We start from the raw sequence: 19,558 nt of genomic DNA on the forward strand, positions 1-19,558 counted from the left end.
TTCAGCAGTGAAGTGTGCTTGTTTAACCGACCAACCAGCTCTCAGAAGATTCAGTGGCATTTACTTCTGTTCAATTATGTGGACAACGTTTGCCTCCCCCCTCCCCCCCCCCCCCCGTTATGTAAGAGCCAGTTCCAGAGGCTGCTGCTGCTCTGACAACTGCAGAGGTTTCTGCAGGAGAGGAGAAAAAATGGTTCAGAGAAGTAATTTGATCTTGTTTTCTTACAAATGCCATTAGGGATCTCCGGCTGCCGCCTCATTCTGAAGACGGTGCTCTAAGCTCCAGAGCCTGGTGCTCGCCGGAGATGCTGGCCAAACCGGTTACCCGGCAGTTAGCACTGCAAGCAGGAGATCCCCTCCCCACCTTCCACCCCATCCAACAGGAATCAGCTTGGCTACCTGCGGCCCTCGCCCCTTGCACATCAATCATTAACCAGCTTCCTGTTTAAAAAGGGCAGGCACAGAAGCATGGCAGGGAGTTGCGAAACCGCAAGCTCCTGGAGGCCCTGATGCCACCTTTGAGTGGGTTGGAAGAGAAGGCAGACTTCCTCTGGCAGCCTGCCCTGCTGGCCTTCCGTGCCTGTGGGCCTCTGGGAGGCGTCTGGTTGGGATGCTGACGAGTCCCAGCCCTTGGGGCGGCTGCTGTGGGCTCTCTGCCCCCTTGGTTCCCATGGGTTTCTGCAGTCAACCTGGAAGCCGGTAGAGCTAGCAGGGGTGATGTGTGGACGGGGGTCTCGGCTTTGCTGGTTCCACTCTACGGTGTTGTTCACTGGCTGACCATTCTCCTCCCTCCCTTTGGCTTCCAGGAGTGGTCGAAGCCTGCCTCCTGCATTTGCTCAAGCGACGGGCAGCCGGCTTTCTGCGCACCGACAAGATTGCTGCCCTCTTCACCAAGGTGGGCAAGACCTACGATGTGGCAGCTGAGATATGCAAGACTGTGCAGGACCTTCTACAACAAGTCGATGGCAGGTGAGATCCCGTGGGTGGATGTCTTGGGTCTGCATGGGAGAGCCCTGGGCCCTGGGAATAGGCCTTGGCTGTTTGGATTAAAAATGGCCTTCCAGTGGGCCAGTCTAGATCTCAGGAACAGATCTTGACCACGTAGCTGTAACAGTAATGGGCCCCATGGACCTGTCGTCTTTAGGGAAGCTTTCCAAAGTGTGGAGGGGGGGTATCAGGTGGGGGAAACGGCCTTCTTCAGCCTTAGATCCTGGAGAGTAGGCTGCCAGTCAGAGCAGACCACCCTGACCTTCAGAGGCCAATGGTTTGACACAAAATAATGCGGTTTTGGATCTATTTTACTTTATTTTGGAGTGTTTACAGGCCACTTTTTTGGCCCTCACAGACCTCTAGAGCTGCTGACCAAACATTCAGAAAGTCAGATCACAACTCTTTAAGTTTAAAGGAGTCCTCAGAACATTCCTTCAGAGTACGGGCCATGGAGATTTTGGAGTCGGAGAGGCAACATTCCACTAGCTCATGCCTCCCTCCTCTGTGTTTATCAAATATGTGATACCTCTGATCCTGTGGGGAAGGAAGCGTGCTCTGCACATGTTCTGTGCATAGGGCTCACCGCTTGCCGATGTTTGAAAGGAAATCTTGTGTTCACTGGAGGTGTATGCTGGGGACTTGTGTGAACAGATGAACAGTTGGGGATTCCCCTCCCCCCACATACCCTAAATTAGTTGGGATTTGAGGGGCTAACCCCCCCCCCAATTCTCTTTTGCCTGGACTGGACTCCGTATTCTGGGTCCCATCAGGCAGTCCAAGCAAGAGGCTTTTCTCCTTCCCCCACGGCCGTGGTCCCCATCCCCCGGTCCAGGGACCAGCACTGGTCCGTAGATCAGTCGGTACCGGGCCACGGCTCCTCTCCGTCCTCCTCCCCAGCTGCTGCCTCGGGGCTGCCCTGCCACTCTGCCGCCGGATCACCCTTCGTACTCTCCAGTGGCCGCCATGTCTGCAGCGCCCCCCAGTGGGCATTAGGAAGTCAGGGGCGCTGCCGGGAAAGCAAGCGGAGCAGGGGCTCAGGCAGCAGCAGCGACGTCCTTCAGCAAAAGACTACCCCCCCCCCCCGGGCCTCAGTAAAATTGTCAAACGTTGACCAGTCCCCAGTGATAAAAAGATTGGGCCCCACGGGACCATTTTGTACCTGCTGCAGGTTGCTGACCCTGGATGGAGAAATAGCCAGCAATTTGGGTGTTGGAAGCTGGGGAAAGGAGGCACTGGGAGAGTGCGGGTCTTAAGTGGGGTAGAATCTCCTGGCATCCAAAACCAGCCATTTTTTCCCAGAGAAAATTATCTGGAGCCGAGTTCTGTTCCCAGGAGATCTCCCGGTCTGGCAACCCTATGTGCACTTGGGCACTCTTGAAAGCATGCACAGACCATGTCTGTGGCCAGCCCCACCTAATAGCCCACTGAGAAGTACTCTGTTTTCTAGATTCAGGTGGGTTGCTGGGTTAGTCAGAAGCAACTGAAGAAAGTTTGAGTCCAGGGGCACATTTAAGACCAAAAAAGTTTCATTCTGGGCATAAGCTTTTCTGTGCATGCACGTTCTTTCAGATACAGTGGGCATGCACATGAAAACTTGAATAAAATTTAATTAGTCTTAAAAGTGCCCCTGGACTCAGATTTGGTTACTCTGACACCTCGTTTGCCTTTATTACTGGGAGGAATGGAACCCAAGTTCCTCCTCCAGCGTGGTGTCATGGTTACAAGCAGCGGCTTGTAGTCTGGCAAGCCGGGTTTGATTCCCTGCTCCTTTTAGTATGGCCTTCCTCCAAGGAGAACAAAATATCATTAAGAGGGCCAAACACAACAGCTGGCTCCAAAGGACCTCGGGAGAACCACACAAAGGAATCACAGTTTCTTGCACTGTCCCGAGGGGTGTCATAACCCCACATATTCTCACCTCTAGCCATGCCTCTCCCTTAAAGAAACATCCATTCTTTATCAATTTGGCTATCCTTGACCTTGAACAAATGTCCCCAGTGATGCCAACCCTTCTCCACAAACCTCTGCAAGCTGCAAAAGAGTTTTTCTTATTTTCCTCTTCACAGGTCAAGAAAAGGGGAGATTGTAGGCAGAAAGCTCAGCTCTCAGATGTCCTCCTCGCTTTCATCTCTGTTCAGGTCAATAGTTTGTAGCTAGCAAATGTCAGGCAAAGTGGGGCGGGGGCTGTCTTTGGGGATGAATCCCTTGGTTCTCTGCATAGACTTACAATTTCTCTAATGCCTTGGCCGCCATCATTAGCTGTTTGATCTCTTTGAATGGGGGGCAGGGGGAGGTATGGACAGGTAAGGATGGCTTAAATATTTTTAGTCTGAATTTATTTTTGTTATTGTTTCTTGACACACTTGTTTTAATTGTTTTGCTTTTTTCAGTACTGTTATGGCATAAGGCTGCAACAATAAACTTATTTACTTTAAATTCTTTTAACATGGACCAAAGCAAATGGGTTGAAATTAATTCAAAAGAATTTTTGGCTAAACATTCAGAAATTCCTGCCAGTTAGAGCGGTTCCTCAGTGGAACAGGCTTCCTTGACAGGGGGTGGGTTCTCCTTCTTTGGAAGTTTGTAAAGAGAAGCTAGATAGTCATGTGACAGAAATGCTGATTTTATGAATTAGGCAGATGGAGAGTGGGTGGGCAGAAAAGGATGTGCCAGTGCTTGCCTCTTGTGGCCCTTCCTTGGATACCCAGGGAACTGCTGATTGCTGATGTGGGTAGGTGAATTTCCTCCAGGTCAGGCTGGATTCTGGAGATTTTTGTGTGGAGGGATCACTTGGGCATGAAATTGGGGTCACTGTAGGTGTTCAAGTAGTTGTGAGTTCCTATATTGTGCAGGTTATGTGTGTGGCACCGCTGCTTCTTACTGGGATCCAAATGGGTCCGGACATTGCCTAGCAGCGTTGGCTCCCCCAGGCGGCTGGCCCTTTCAGTAAGCTGATGGTGAAGCAGACCTTGGCCTGCTCCATTGGAAACTCCAATGAACATTTTGACTTGTGCCAGGAACACTGACAAATCCTCATGGTGCCCCTCAAACTTTTCCAGAGCCTTGAGAGGGCAGGAAGGACTAGGACTGGGGGGGGGGGGGCTCAGCTGCTTGTTGGAGCCCCAGCACTGCAGCGGTGAGTTGCTGAACCCGTGCCTCTAGGGCTGGGTTCCGAGCATTCAGGTCAGACGCCTGTTGCTCCAGCACCTGGTTATGGGCGGCAAGGTTTAAGGCTGTGTCCTCACCCATCCTGGCTGGATGTGGCGGTGGTGGGTGCAAGCTGTGCTGCCTTATCTGGCCACACCCAGTGGCAGCCTGGAGGGATATGCACTTAGCTGGAAGCCACGGCCAAATCACAAACTGTTTAGCAGAGTCAAAGTCAAATCCGGGTCTTAACACTTGCTGAGGCAGCCAAAGTCCGAGGAAGAGCCGAAGAGAGTCAAAGGAGCTAGCCGAGGTCGGAGCACCAGGAGATGAGAGTCAGGAACTAAACCAGCCAAGAGCCGAGGTCAGAAACCAGCGATCCAAACAGGCAGAGCTTTGCTGTGGTCAGAAACAGGCAATCAAACTGACGGGAGGGTTTTCCCATAGATTGCACCCACAACTAGAAGCTGATGCTGTCTCTTCTGAAATACTTTTGCTCAGCTGGAGGCATGGCTTGTTCAGGTCCCTGCACCTGGGCTCCATCTAGACTGACAGCGAGCCTGGAGCCGGGCACTTCCTCTACGCTCTGTGAAGTCAGACCTCCTCCACTGCCTTCTGGCCAACTGTCTGGGCTGTCCTGTGGTGCTGGCAGGGTTGGGGTTGAGACTGGCGGAGGCATCAGTCTGTCCCTGTGGGTAGCTCCTGGCTGCTCCTCTGGGTCAGAGCTTAGATCATGCCGATCTCCCTACTGTCTTCCTTGGTCCAGCCCTTTCCGCTCCTGTGCCTGCTCTGATAGCCTTGAAGGCAGTGAAGCGGGCTGCACTAATTGATCGGCTGCAACTGGGTCTTCTTGCCATGGCAACAACTCCGAGGTGGAGGCAGGTTGGGAGTCCACAGCAGGGCTGTGAAACCATCCTGCCCAGGGCCCCCTCCTCGAGGGTTGGGTTCTGGTTTGGCCGGGAATCGGGAGTGGAAGTCCCGAACCAGATCGGGTGCGTGTACCCCGCTGGTGGGCTCCTACGCCAACTCTTCTGGCCGTAGCCTTCCCAGTCTATCTACAATCAATCCGCAAATCCAGGACCGGGAATCCCCATCGATGGACATGGAATCCGGAGGCTGCAGCAGGGGCGCGACAATGACTGATATGCCCTGATCCAGCTGGCGCCAGATATCATCCACCATCCAACCCCCTGCACTCTGCAGGACACTCACAACCCTACCGCTCATCCGATGTCACCTGCCACCCCCTTGGACCTTCACAGAATCAAAGATGGAGATCCAACCACCTGCCGAGGAAGTCTGTTCCACTGAGAAACTGTTCTAACGATCAAGAACTTCTTCCAGATGTTTAGACGGAATTTCTTTTGAATTAATTTCAATCCATTGTTTCTGGGGCAAGAGAGAATAACTCTGTTCCGTCCTCTACACGGCATCCTTTTAATACTTGAAGATGGCTATCAGATCCCCTCTCCAGGCTAAACAGATACATCTTGGTCTCCAAACCCCTCACCATCTTTGTTGCCCTCTTCTGGACATGCTCCAGTTTGTCTCTTCAATTGGGGTCCCTCTTCAATTGGGGTGCCCAAAACTGAACACAGGACTCCAAGTGAGGCTGAACCAGAGCAGAGTAAAGTGGTACCATCACCTCCTGTGATCTGGACACAATACTCCATTTGATACAGCCCAAAATCCCATTTGCCTTTTTAGCCACCAAGTTACACTGCTGACTCATGTTCAATGTATGGTCTACTAAGACTCCCAGATCCTTTTCGCACATGCTACTGCCAAGACATGTTTCTGCCATCCTATATTGTATGAGCCTCTTGTGGCGCAGAGTGGTAAGGCAGCAGACATGCAGTCTGAAGCTCTGCCCATGAGGCTGGAAGTTCGATCCCAGCAGCCGGCTCAAGGTTGACTCAGCCTTCCATCCTGCCGAGGTCGGTAAAGTGAGTACCCAGCTTGCTGGGGGGAAAACGGTAATGACTGGGGAAGGCACTGGCAAACCACCCTGTATTGAGTCTGCCATGAAAACGCTGGAGGGCGTCACCCCAAGGGTCAGACATGACCCGGTGCTTGCACAGGGGATACATTTACCTTTTTTAAAATATTGTTGTATATGGTTTTTCCTAACTAACTGCAGAACTTTGTCCTTATTGAACTTCATTTTATTCAGTTTAGCCCACTTCTCGAGCCTATCAAGATCATCCTGTATTCTGTTGCTGTCTTCAGTTGTGTTTGCTCCCCTCCCAGTTTAGTATCATCTGCAAATTTAATAAGTATCCCCTCTAATCCCTCATCTAAATCATTTATAAATATGTTGAACAACACAGGACAGATCCCTGGGGCACTCCACTTGTCACTCTTTTCCAAGAAGATGTTGAACCATTAACAAGGACCCTCTGGGTATGATCCTTCCACCAGTTATCGATCCACCTGACAGAATTAGGATCCATACCGCATTTTACCAACTTGAATCCCAACTGGTATGTTAAGTTGCACCCCTGCAAAGGGAGGGAGGTGCACTTCCTGTCCTGCCCCTTTTCTCCTCAGCCACAGGACCTCCGTCTTGGAGGGGTTGAGTTTCAAACGGCTCCCCTCTAACCTCCCAATAACAGCTTTCAAACATCTGGCTAATGTATGGGGGGGAGCCCAGGTGGCCATTCATGAGGAGACAGAGCTGGGTGCCATCTGCATATTGATGACAACCCAGCCCATAACTCCATACCTGCTGTCCTAGAGGGCACATGAAGATGTTAAATCACGTGGGGGATAGTACTGCACCCTGTGGTACCCTGCAAGGGTGCAATAACATCTCCCCCACTGCCACCCTCTGTGTCTGGCCCTGGAAAAGGGAACACAGCCACTGAAGGGCTCTTCCCCAAATCCCGGCCCCGTGGTCAGCCACATCACATGCCCTAATCCAGCTGACACCGGAGGCCATCCAACAAGGCAACCAACACCGTCTCCACCCCATGGCCAGGACGGAAGCCCTACTAGGATGGATCGAGCACTGAAGTGGCCTCCAAGTAAGCCAGCAGCTGGTCCACTGCAGCCCTTTCTTACCTTACCCAGAAACGCAAGATGCAAGACTAGGTGGTCGCTGGCCGAGTCTCGTGGATCCAGCGATGTTTTTCCAGCAAGGAACAAAGTACTGCCTCCTTCAGCTCCTCTGGAAACTCCCCTGTTGCCAGAGAGAAGTTGACAATCTCTCCCAGAGAGCCTCCTATCTGCTGGTCTCTCGTTTTGAGTAACCAGGACGGGCAGGGATCAAGGGGGGTGGTCGCCCTTACTGACCCCAGCAACTTGTCCCCTTTGGTTTCTGAGAGCAATCTGAAGCCATCAAACACATCCAGCGGTTCCCACTCTGTATTCAAAGTGACAGGAAGGTTTCACCGGAGTGACAAGGTTTTATCTGCTCGCTAATGCCTCACAGCCCAGAGCCAATTGACTTACTGTTTTGGCTCCCTTCCTCAAGGGTGGTTAAAAATCGAACTACCCTAAATAATTGGGCTGGCTGAGAGCTCATGGACATGATAAAGGTGGCGTAAAACTCACCTTTTGCGGCCCTAACCGCCCTCTCATATTCCCCCATAAGCGTGGGATTAGATGTTCTTGCCACCTCATTGTGAGTTTTCCGCCACACTCATTCCAGCCATCTCACTTCCCTCTTCCTCTCCCTTAGCTCCCTAGTATGCCAGGGAGCTAGCTGGAGGCGAGAGCGGAGACACCTCGGCAATGTACAAGCACCCTTCGGGTACAAGTTGTCAGCCAGTTCTCAATCCACCTAACAGCAATAGGATCCATACCGCATTTTACCAACTTGTCAATAAGAATATCATGTGGAATCTTATCAAAAACCTTACTGAAATCAAGGTAAACTATGCCCACAGCATTCCCCTGATCTAGCAAGGTAGTCACTTTCTCAAAGAGATAAGGTTAGTCTGACATGACTGGTTTTTGATAAAGCCATGCTGACTCTTAGTAATCAAAGCCATCCGCTCTAGCTGCTCAAGGACTGACTGACTGATGATTAATCTGAAAATTTGCCACCTATAGGCATCAAGTGGACGGGTTGGGAGTTACCTGGGTCCTCCCTTTTCCCCTTCTTGAAGATGGGGACAACATTTTCCCGCCTCCAATCTTCTGGTACCTTTTACAATGTCACTTTCATGTCCCCACAGTGGTCCTACCATGTCCCTATTCTTTTTTCTACTTTGAATATAACTGAAGAACCCTTTCTTGTTGTTTTTAGCAGTTCTTGCTAGCCTAAGCTCATACTGAGCTGTAGCTTTTCTAACATTCTCCCCTACAAGTCTTGGTTATTTGTTTATATTCCTCCTTGGTTATAAGGTTATTCTTTGTAACCTGCCTTGAGTCCAAGGAGGATGGTGGGATATAAATTATGTAATAATAAATAAAATAAACGGGCCGCCTTCCATTTCCTAAATGAATCTTTTTTGTTACTCAGTTCTTTTGAAAGCTCCCCCCCCTGCCGCCCAGAGAACCAGGTGTGTTGTGTTAGGCGCCCTGGTGTCCCCGTCTCCCTGGCGGGAAAAGATGCCCCTGTCCTGCACAAATTAATAAGTCTTGATTTAGAGTATGGCTTTGGATGGGAAGGGGGGCATCTTCAAGGGCCAGTCACCCACTGCCTTGGTGGATGTCACGTGTGAACCCTGAATTGGGGCACATTCATCTCCTTCCAGTTTTCCCTTCCCTCTTTGTCTAGCTCAGAAGCTCCTTAGATCAGGGGCCCAATTTGACCGATGAACACCGCTGGGGAGTGAAAGCAGCAGGTGCGGAAGCCGCAAGAGAGAGACGGCCTATGCTCTTGTTCTTAGGTGCTGCGTGGATGGGATGGGAAGGCATCGTCGAAGAAGAGGCATCCCCTCTGGGGTGGGAAAGGAGGGGGAAAGGCGGCCCTTGCCGGAGGCAGGTTGGGGTTTTTTTAAGTTCTTGTGCTCGGAGCTTTGTGGGGACTGGCAGGCCCTCCTCTCATGCTGGGCGCATTTCCCCTCTCTTGCAGGAGGCCTCAGCCAGCGGGCCAAGAACCCCTGAAGAGGCAAAGCTCGGCCACAAGCAAAGCCCCTTGCCTGACCGCACAAGCCATGAAGCACATTTGGGTGCGCACGGCTTTGATTGGAAGAGTGCTGGACAAAATCGTCCAGTACCTGGTGGACAACTGCAGGTAAGGAGAGGGGGCGGTCTGTTTCTGGGACAAAGCGGCACAGGCTGCGGGATCACTGGGCTTGTGGGACCGGGTCTGAAACTGGATTGACTCAGAAGCTTGAAACGTGTATCAGGCAGCTGTGGCTGATGAGGTCCTCTTTCTTACTACAGTGGCAACCTCTGTCTCCACAAACACAACACGTGCACTGTTGTGCATGCACATGCTCACACAAACAAATTGCAGCACACTGGAGCCCAGCAATCTTATCCGTGTCATCCCAGTTTTCTGCAGGCACAGACCCCCTGTGGCTGTCTGCACCACCTGCTAGGCCAAGGAGCAGGCCTGGGTGTGCCTGGGTGGCTTTTCCCCCTGGACTGTGACCCAAGGGGGTGGGGGTGGGGGAGGGGATGTTCTGGCCTTGCCTGCTGGACAGCTGCCAGTTCCTCACTCTGGGAGGGAGGGAGGGGGACTGTGGCTCAGGGGCAGAGCTGCTGTTGCGTGGGCTCAGGGCCCTTGCTCATCCCAGTCAGCTGCCAGGTGCCCTTTCTCTGCTGGAGGGCAACAAGATGATGGCCCAGGGCCTGTCTGGGCCTGTTGAGGATCCTTTGCCTAGTGTGCAGTACCCAAGTAGATTGACCACTAGACTGGAAAACCTTTTTATGACTTTTCTTCTACTGCAGAAGGACAAAGATGACACAGGTGGGATGATCCCAAAAGAGCCTGTGTGGCGGACAATAGAGATGCATGAAATGATATAACTTCTCATTGGAGGTGGGTAAAGGTGATGCCCTTACGCAGGGGTAGTCAAACTGCGGCCCTCCAGATGTCCCTCATGGGAATTGTAGTCCATGGACATCTGGAGGGCCACAGTTTGACTAGTCCTGCCCTTATGGGTCACACCAATAACCTAAGGTCTCCACCCTTTGCACATCCCCCCCGGACCACCCGCCCCCCCCCCGGACCACCCTTGGCCATTTTGCAAAGTTACTGGAAAGGCCCCAAAAGGCAGTTTTCCATTCCTCCCAGCCCTCTGCCCAACTCCAATGGTTCAACATTCCGCTTCGGCGGAAGGGGAGAGGCAGCCGCGGCACGCTGGGGAGGCTCTCGCAGCCCGGCACCAGGCCGCGGACCGGGGGTTGAGGGTGTGGGCCTTCGATCCTTCGGCCAGCTCCCTCGCTCGTGAGACCAACATGATGACCTCTGCCTGAACAGGCGGGGCTTGTAGGATTAGAACGCCATCGTTGTTGTTATTGCCTATCATATAATGGGACCTTATGGGGTTTTATTGTGATTTTAATGTTTTATTGTGAACCGCCGTGAGACCTCTTGGCGAACGGCGGTATACAAGCATGTATGTATAAATGAATGAATGAATGAATGAATGAATGAATGAATGAATGAATAAATGAATAAATAAATAAATAAATGCATCAAATTATAATCATAAAAGCCAAGATCATCCCCGTCCAAATAGATCAGCTGCAGCCATTGGGCCCGCAGCCTGGGCTGCTTTGGCCAACTGCAGTCTGTTTTGAGCAGCTGTTGGGAAGGTGTCCAGCAGGGAGTCCCAAAATTCAGTGGAAGCTACTGAAAAGGCCCGGCTTTGAGGGTTCGGCCACTGGGCCTCTTCACGTCTTTGGGGCCCACGTCTTTGACTGCCTGCCCCCTCCCAGCTGTCCCTGCACGCCAGCCGTGGCCATCCGCCAGCCATTTATTGGCTGTCCAGCACTGAGGACCTCCCGGACCTTCCTTCTCCCTCCCTCCCTCCCTTGGGGCTCCAGCTTTGTGGCCTGGCTTCCCTGAAGAGTCAACAAGCAGCATCATTGATATTTTTCAGCCCATGTTCCGCTCATAATATTGCCCGTTGTTTCAAAAAGAAAGGGGAGAGTTAGCTGTGTTGTTTATTTATTGGTCATTTATACACAACTTTTCTCCCCAGTGGAGATTTAAAAGTGGCTTTCCCCATTCTTCCTTCCTCTTCACAGCAACCCTGCAAGGTGGGTTAGGCCGTGAGTGGGTGATTGGCCCAAGCTTATCAGACAGGCTTTGGGGGGTGCCTCCCAGATCTTAATTTGCTGCTCCTATTAGTGCCCCTCGCCGGCTGGTAGAGCAGATGTAGAAAAAGATTAGGTTTGGATACCCTGCTTTTCCTTTCCTCTCCTCACAACAGACACCCTGTGAGGTAGGCGAGACAGAGAGCTCTGAGAGAACTGTTCTGTGAGAACAGCTCTAACAGGACTGTGACTGGCCCAGTTGGCTGCATGTGGAGGAGGATTAGAAGCCACCACTCTTAACCACGACACCAAGACTGATTAGTCCTGGCAGAAGTCTTGGTGGACTAACAACCCTTTGAGCAATGGGGCCATGAGCCCACAAAGACTCCTGCCCCCGGTTAGCGTGCCAGTGGCTAAGAGAGCACGATTGATGGATTGATTGCATTGAGGGGCAGTTCTTGACCGTGTGGCTGCCCATCAGCCTTTCCAGCTGTATTCTATGCCTGTTCCTTTGCATTCATTGCTGGTTGTGTGTGTGTTGGTCTCTTCCAGCAAATACTACGAGACAGAAGCTTTACTGGCAGATGCTGTCTGTGGGCCCATCTTGGCGTGCCTCCTCGGTGAGCCATCTCCAGATGCTGTTTCCGTGGGCCTGGACAGGCCACGTGCGAGAAAGAAGCCTCAGTCAGAGACATGGTGCTGTTGTAGCAAGGAGGGCTGGGGCAGGCTCAGAGTGTGGGCTCAACTGGCACACACGGATATCCCCAAGCATGGAGGGGGGACTTGGAGAGGGGCAGCATTTTGAAACGCAGAAGCCTCCGGGGCTGGCATCAGTAGCAGGTTCTACGGAAGAAGAAGAAGAAGAGGACAGAAGTATTCAGCCAGCGGTGGTGGAAGGGAGAGGGGGAACCATAAGTGAGGGACTGTTGCGTGCTGCGGCGGCCAGCCTGTGTGCAGACTTTGCTGCTTGAGAAAGATTGGGGTGACCCCATCACTGGATGCCCTTCCAGAGGACCCCTCCAGCACCACACAGAAAACAAACGTCTTGTGCTGAAAGCGAAAGTCAAATAGTTTCCTCTTCCCCGCTAGTTTTCCACATGCAGGGATGTCTCTGTATGGTACAGCTCAGGCACAGCCCGGCCACCTCACTGAGAACAAGCCCCTTATCACACCTCTTAAAAGCACATTGCCCCTCCCTCCCTCCCTCCTTCCCCCTCCCCTCCTGGTGCCTTGAGGCCTGGTGTCAAAGTGGATTCCATACCTGTTGTTATCTGTGTTGGAGGGGTTGACATTTCTGGATTGGGAATAGGCAGCCCTTTGTGTCCTGGCGCCAGCACTAGATTAAGCATGCATCTTTCACGTGGTGCTGGGAGGGTCACAGCTCTTCTGTGTTTCTGTGGCAGGGTGTTTTGTTCTGTTCTCCTTCCCCGGCAGCTGACCAAGGTGCCCTGGCGCTGGCGAGGGACATCCCATTCAGCTCTCCTGGCCAGGGACTGACCAGCTTCCAGAAGTCTGTCCAGCCCTCTTTTCAGTCCATCTAAGCCTGCACCCCACCCACCCACCCACCCACCCACCCGGTGCTTTTTGCCTGTCCTGAATCTGCTGCTGCAGCTGCTGCTGCTCGGTTTGCTGGCAGATGTGACTGGGGCTGAAGGTAGTCCTGACTGCAGACTGAGCCAGAAGAGCCTGGTGCTGGCGAGATGGTCCCTGCATGGTGGGCCTCTGTGGCCAAAAGCAAAGGCTGGGTCTTAGAATCATAGAGGCCCAACGCCCTGTTTCCAGGGGCAGTGGCCTGCGCTCAGTTCTAGCCTCCCTCTTTGTCTTCCTGTTCTAGTCGGCCCCTGTGCGCTGGAGTACACGAAGCTGAAGACGGCCGACCACTTTTGGACGGACCCTTCGGCAGATGAGCTGGTCCAGAGGCATCGCATCCACGGACTCCACGGCCGCCAGGACTCCCCCTCCAAGCGGCCGGCCCTAGGCGTGAGGCTTCCCTGTGCTCAGCTCTCTCTGCAGATTGGGACTTGAGGCCTGGCCGCGGCTTCTTCCGAGGGCTGGGGGATAGCCAAGGGGCCATGTCACACTTGTTGCCATGAAAAGCAGGCAGAGACAGTTTAAGGCATTTATGCAGCCAGACGCACATTTCTCTCTCCATCGTGGCCAAACCATAGACCATCTTTGGCCCATTAAGTGCCTGGCTTTCCATAAGCCGGCCTCCCCTCCAGCCAGTTCGTCTGTTAGGTCAGTGGCCCCCAACCTTTTTATCACCGGGGACCACTCAACGCTTGACAATTTTACTGAGGCCCTAACGCTCTCTGACTCTGGTCGCTATGGTAATGTTTAAACATCCCTTCAAAATAAGAGACAGACACGCCACAACAATGAACATAAGGAACATTTTATTTTCATGGAAATTTTAACTCATGACAATGACAAATCAATGGGAACCCTGAGCTTGTTTCTTTGCAACAAGATAGTCCCATCTGGGAGTGATGAGAGACAAGGACACCCAAAGTGTGTTGTAAAGGGCCGGGGGGGATGAAGTAAAGGGCCGGGGGGGGGGGAGAAGGCGTCCTTTGGGGCCCACCTCCAATTAGTCGACGGACCACGTGCGGTCCTCGGCCCACAGGTTGGGGATCGCTATATTAGGTCATTCTTTCAAAAGGCTTCCTTTCTCGTGTTTGCAGTGTGGGCTTCGGGGAGCTAAGAATGCCAGGATCGGGGCCTTTCCAGGGTGGCCAGCGCTCTTGATTTGTATGCAGGTGGAGGCAGGGGTGGTCCCTGGCATCTGCCGGCCCTCCATCAGCAGGCAGGGATGGGAAGGACCCTTTCTGTGCCTGAGACCACCCGGGAGAGCAGGCGTGGGAGGCCTAAGCAGTCGGAGGGCGTCTTGTCCGCACTGATAGGGCATCCCAAGCAGAGGCTTGGAAGGAGCAACTCTGATTAGACTGGACTTGGGGACAGGGTGAAAGAGGTCTTGTGGTGTCCCCCACATGAGTGGGTCTGGCCTCTTCTGCAACCTTGGAATTGAAGCCCACCCTGAAACGGCTGGAGGCGGGTCTGTTAGCAACTGGACTGTCCTGCTGCAGGAGACTTCCTGGGGCCAAAGGTCACGCGACATATCCCCTCCCCCCCCCCCACCGAGTTGAGTCTGGGCTCTCTCCACCCGGCTCTCAGTCCGAGAGGCAGAGAGGCCAGATTCTCACCTCCGTGTCCTCAGCCTGAAGGGGTGGGTGGGTGGGGGGGGCAGTATTTTCTGATCTGGTTCCCAGCAGCTGCTGCCTGCCTGGCGTGAGTGAGTGAGGGTTGGGTCTCGTTTGGCCTCCAGAGCAGAGAGGGAAGGAGGGTCATTCTCAAAATGTGGGCGTTTGGGAGGCTGGAGGAGACCGGCTGGTGCTGGACTGACTGAGGGGAAGGTTAAAGTTCGCCCAAAGGATGCTGATATTTCCTGCCTCGGGAGGATGGTGTTTTGAGGCAAGGCGGCCGTTCCCCGTGCCCTCCTGGGCCAGGTGGAGCTGGCCTGAGTCTTCTCGCTTCTCTTCGGCCATCCCCAGAGAACAGTCTTCTCCGGGACCTGCTCCCTGGGACCTCTCGGGCTGGGGTTGACCTTCTGCACCTGAAGCAGGTGTTCTATGGCCCCCACTTCATTCCGGTATCTTAAAACGTCTTGGCAAGGTGGGCTGGGGACACCCGTTTGGGCAGAAAGAGAAAGGGAAGTTGGTGAGAGCAGTGAGATCAGTTGGCCTTGATTGTATGTTGAGACCAACCTGAGGGGTCTTGTTTGCACCAGATACGGAAACGACATTCAAGCGGAAATGCCTCGCAGGATCGTTTTGCTGCCTCCGCCAGAGACTACGTGGCGTCCTTACACCAGAATTCCAGGACCCATTTGCTGTACGGGAAGAACAACGTCCGCGTTCAGCCGGTAACGGGGGGGGGGGGGAATGTCTCGTTGATCTCTGGGTTCTGAGGCAGAAGGGAGGGGGGGCACAGAATGGTGTCTTCCTGTCCCTTTCTCCTTGAGAAACATTTCCTTTTGGCCGTTGTCCGCCTGCCCAGTCTCCTCCTGCATTTCATCCTCATAAACCCCCTTTGGGGGCTGGAGGAGTGAAGCTGGTGGCCCATAAGTGGCCGTGGATCATCCCGTTAACTTCCTGCAATTGGGACACCCACGTTCAGTTCTGACATGCTAACCGCTGCCCCCCCCCCCGGGCACCCTTTCCAATCTGTTTGGCAGCGATGGCTTTCCCAAAGGCCTCTGAGCTCCGAGTGCCCAAGGGGCATCAGAACTGTGGGCAGGTTTGGCCATGAGGATGGCAGCCACAGGGCGGGGTTGGGATTCCTGTGGTCGTAGAATCATAGAGCTGGAAGGGACCTCCTGGGTCATCTAGTCCAAAATGGCCACAAAAGGCAAGCACCTACACAATCCCTTCTGCCCACCCACTCACCATCTGCCTAAGTTCATAAAATCAGCATTTCTGCCAGATGGCCATCCAGCCTCTGCTTAAAAATCTCCCGAGGAAGCCTGTTCCACTGAGGAACTGCTCTGACTGTCAGGAACTTCTTCCGGATGTTTACCCAGAAATTCTTTTGAATTAATTTCATCCCCTTGGTTCTGGTCCGACCTCTAAGTGACAGCCTTTCAAGTACTTGAAGATGATTATCAGATCCCCTCTCAGTCATCTCCTCTCCAGGCCAAGCTTCCTCAGCCTTTCCTCACACATCTTGGTCTCCAGAACCTTTACCATTTTTGTGACCTTCCTCTTCATCCAAATCATTTTTGAATATGTTGAACAACAAAGGGCCCAAGACAGATCCTGGGAGCTCCACTTGACGTGTTGTCCCTCCGGTGCCTCCAGGCGTGCCTGTCTCTGCGACCCAGGCTGGAAATGGAGCGGGCTCCCTTGGGTGGGGGATCCAGGCCCTCCGCTCCCTCAGCCACGGAGTCCCCCTTGCCTCGTGACACTGGACTTGGGGGGCTGGGGCTGTGGGGGGCAAGTGATGAGGCTGACTGGGCCCGTGGGATGGGAAAGGGAGGCTTGAGGAGATTGTCTGCAGCCAGGGGGCCCACCCCAGCCCCTCCTCACTTGTTGCCCCTGGGCTGCTTCCTCACCCGGAGGACGGAAAGGAGGGGGGGAGGGGAAGATGAAAGGAAGGGGAGCAGATTGCCAGAGAGCAGGGCAGTTGGGGGGGGGGGGGAGGGCAGGAATGGAAACCGGCAGAAAACAAGGGAAGGGGAAGGCGGTGAGGAGAATGGCAGAAATCTAGTCCTGCTCTTTGTTTCCTGTTTCTCTTTTACATCTTCATATCTCACCTATTGCTTTCTTAAAGAGACAAGCCCCCTTTTTCTTAAAACTCCACTTTCCCAGCAGCAGCACACACACAAAAGACAATTGTTTCCACTGCACAATTTTTCCTTTGTGCTTGCAAAATATGTCCCCCTCCCCTCTCCCATCTTGGATGCTTGTGGCTGATCCTGCCCCAAGTTGGACTAGATGTGGAACCATAAAAACCCAACTGGTAACAGTTTGGACCTACAAAGACTGAATGTCTGTATTGTTGTTAAAATTATATTACTTTGATTGGGCACAGTTTAAAAAAACAACTCTAGGAATTAAAAACATATGTCTAGTCCATAGGCTATTGCAAACCAGTCTGCTATGTGAACCGAAAGACCCACGTGTTTTGGCCCTTATAGGGCCTTCTTCAGAGGTCTGGTCTTGACATGCGCCAGTTCTTGACACATCGGACTGGATGGCCTGGATGGCCCCTTCCCACTCTAAGGCTCTTCCCAGCTCAGCTGCCGTATCCTGTTGCTGCCCCCCCCCATGCAGAGCCTCAGGCGGGTGGGGGCCGAGCTGGGCAGGAGGGCTTCCTGCAGAGGCTCACTGGCCTTGAACCCCCTCGAAAGACTCAGAAGATAAACCAAAAACAAATAAATATATAAGGAGGGGGGGAGTTTTTTTGCTGTAATAATAAGAGCAACAGGGACCACCGTTCCCATGAGGAAGGCCGAAGTAGTGCTTATCCTTGTAGAGATCTCCCCGCAAGCTTGTTAGAGTCATCTTCCTTTAAAAAATGCTTTTCTTGTTCCTTCCAACAAGACAACCGTGTCAGCCCTGCTTTCTCGTTGTTGCTACTTCTTGTGGATTAAAATGGTTGACTTGGGTAGGGAGCAGCTCTGCTTTGGACTGTTCTGGGAGTCACCAGTCATCTTTTCGGGGTGGAAGGGGCGAAAGATGGAGAGAATGAAGAGGGGCAAGGCACAAAAGCGGTTTTCCTTAGAAGGGAGTGCTCAGGAGCCGTTGGGGTTTGACCTCCCAGTTTCTGATTTTTCTCCCACTCTCCCTTGGCTGACTCTGAACCAGAAAGACGACATGGAGGCCCTTGCAGGCTACCTCTCTCTTCACCAGTCTGCCGATTCTTTGACTTTGAAATGGACACCAAACCAGCTCATGAATGGGACGCTGGGGGATTCGGAGCTCGAGAAAAGGTAATGCCTGCCTGCCTGCCTGCCTGCCTGCTGCTGTGGCTCCCCTGGCGTGAGAGAAGGGGGGCGAAAGAGAAAGGCAGTTCTTTGCGTGCTGCTGCAGGGTGCTGAGCGGTCTGTGCCCGGGGGGGGGGGGGGGGCGGGGGGCTCAGCCCTCTCTGCGTGAACTGAACACACCAGGACACACTGGGCTGACTCTCTGGGGTCCCTCGAGAGCTTTGCTTTGGACGGCTGTGAATTCCACTTATTTTAAAAGGACAACAAAAGCAGGGTCCGGTAGCACCTTTAAGACCAAGAAAGATTTATTCAAAGCGTGAGCTGTCAAGGGCAAGCCCTCTGCCTCAGACTAAAGGCGAAAGCAGATTGTGGCAAATTAGTAAGGTAAAGGTAAAGGTTTCCCCTGTGCAAGCACCGAGTCATGTCTGACCCTTGGGGTGACGCCCTCTAGCGTTTTCATGGCAGACTCAATATGGGGTGGTTTGCCAGTGCCTTCCCCAGTCATTACAGTTTACCCCCCAGCAAGCTGGGTACTCATTTTACCGACCTCGGAAGGATGGAAGGCTGAGTCAACCTTGAGCCGGCTGCTGGGATTGAACTCCCAGCCTCATGGGCAAAGCTTTCAGACAGCTGCCTTACCACTCTGCGCCACAAGAGGCTCTGGCAAATTAGTACACTGTGTCATAATATCCAAATTAAGCCATGTGATATTTTTTTTGCTAAAACAGCTAATCAGTCCTTTTGCATTCAGTTGTAGTTCACAAAAACATTGGAGGAATCAAACTGTCCACGTTAGTAATTAATGGCAGACACTTCCCCTCTTAGCAAAGGGCTCTCCTGTGGCATCACGTGGCTTAATGTGGGAGAGGGAGGGCAGAGGTGAAGCCGGACGGCGGCTGCGAGGGACCCCGGAGAAGAGAACGAAGCGCTGTCAGAGGATGCCTCCTGCCTCTTGGGGGTTTGGCCATTAGGGCTTGTCATGACATGAATGTAGATGAACGCTGGTTCGCTCTGGCCCCACCTAAGGACAGAAGACGTGGCCTCCTAGTCCTGCTCCACACAGTGGACCAAAAGACCCCCCCCCAGGGACAAAGGGTCAGATTCAGTCAAAGACAGCCTCGTCGGGGGGAGGGGGATGTGTGACTCGAACAAGCCCCCCCCCCCCAGCGTGGCCTCCCGGAAGTGGCCTTCAGAGGCTCCCTTGGCTCCTGTGGCTGCCGGCCACTGATGGGCATCTGCACGCGTTGGGCTGGGCCTCTGGGCCAGTGGCGCTCATTGCCTCCCCCTGCAGTGATGGCCCTCTGGGTATTCTGAATCTGAGGCCCATCGATTTAATTGGGTGTCCCCAAGGTTATCTGGGGGGAAACATGAAGCCTGTGGCAAGTCAAAGGGAATGGTAAACTGTGGCTTGCCACAAGGAAAGGTGTGTCCAGGGGCTTGCTCTGGGCTCTCGGAGAGCTGCCGAACGGAGCCTGAACCAGCGCAGGGGGGGGGGGGGGCTGCAGGAGCTTCTTAGTGGCCATAAAACTCCATCCCACCCTCCCCCCCCCCCCGTGAGTCTTGAGTGGGAAGGGAAAGGATGGCTGGGGGCGTGTGTGGGTGTGTCTGTGTGGGTGTGTTTGGGGGGGGGGTTGTCCCAGCCCAACTAAAACCAGCCCCTCCAGTTGATGGTCACCTCTTGCTCTTTGGTCTGCAGCATCTACTGGGACTTTGCCTTGATCGTCCCCTTCAGCCAGGTCGTCTGCATCCACTGCCATCAGCAGCGTAAGCATGCTCCAT

General features: G+C 53.3%; 1 protein-coding gene across 9 annotated transcripts in view; it reads left to right on the forward strand.

Moving 5' to 3' along the window:
* The window catches only part of SGSM2 (small G protein signaling modulator 2), a 97,436-nt gene that overhangs the window by 42,062 nt on the left and 35,816 nt on the right, over positions 1–19,558 (forward strand). For 6 of the 9 annotated variants that reach the window (XR_013226896.1, XM_077312635.1, XM_077312640.1 and 3 more), the window contains 8 exons: positions 807–969; positions 3,057–3,128; positions 9,158–9,319; positions 11,848–11,915; positions 13,130–13,275; positions 15,083–15,217; positions 17,661–17,785; positions 19,476–19,543. Coding sequence is in view for 8 of the 9 variants with exons in the window: in XM_077312635.1 (XP_077168750.1) it covers positions 807–969; positions 3,057–3,128; positions 9,158–9,319; positions 11,848–11,915; positions 13,130–13,275; positions 15,083–15,217; positions 17,661–17,785; positions 19,476–19,543 (939 nt within the window). In the remaining variant the exon portion in view is untranslated. Of the gene's footprint in view, positions 1–573; positions 700–806; positions 970–3,056; positions 3,129–9,157; positions 9,320–11,847; positions 11,916–13,129; positions 13,276–15,082; positions 15,218–17,660; positions 17,786–19,475; positions 19,544–19,558 lie in introns of those variants that run through there. The other 3 variants (XM_077312639.1, XM_077312643.1, XM_077312642.1) reach the window with 2 other exon arrangements.

The sequence above is a fragment of the Paroedura picta genome, chromosome 15, assembly GCF_049243985.1.
Source record: "Paroedura picta isolate Pp20150507F chromosome 15, Ppicta_v3.0, whole genome shotgun sequence".
NCBI lineage: Eukaryota > Metazoa > Chordata > Lepidosauria > Squamata > Gekkonidae > Paroedura > Paroedura picta.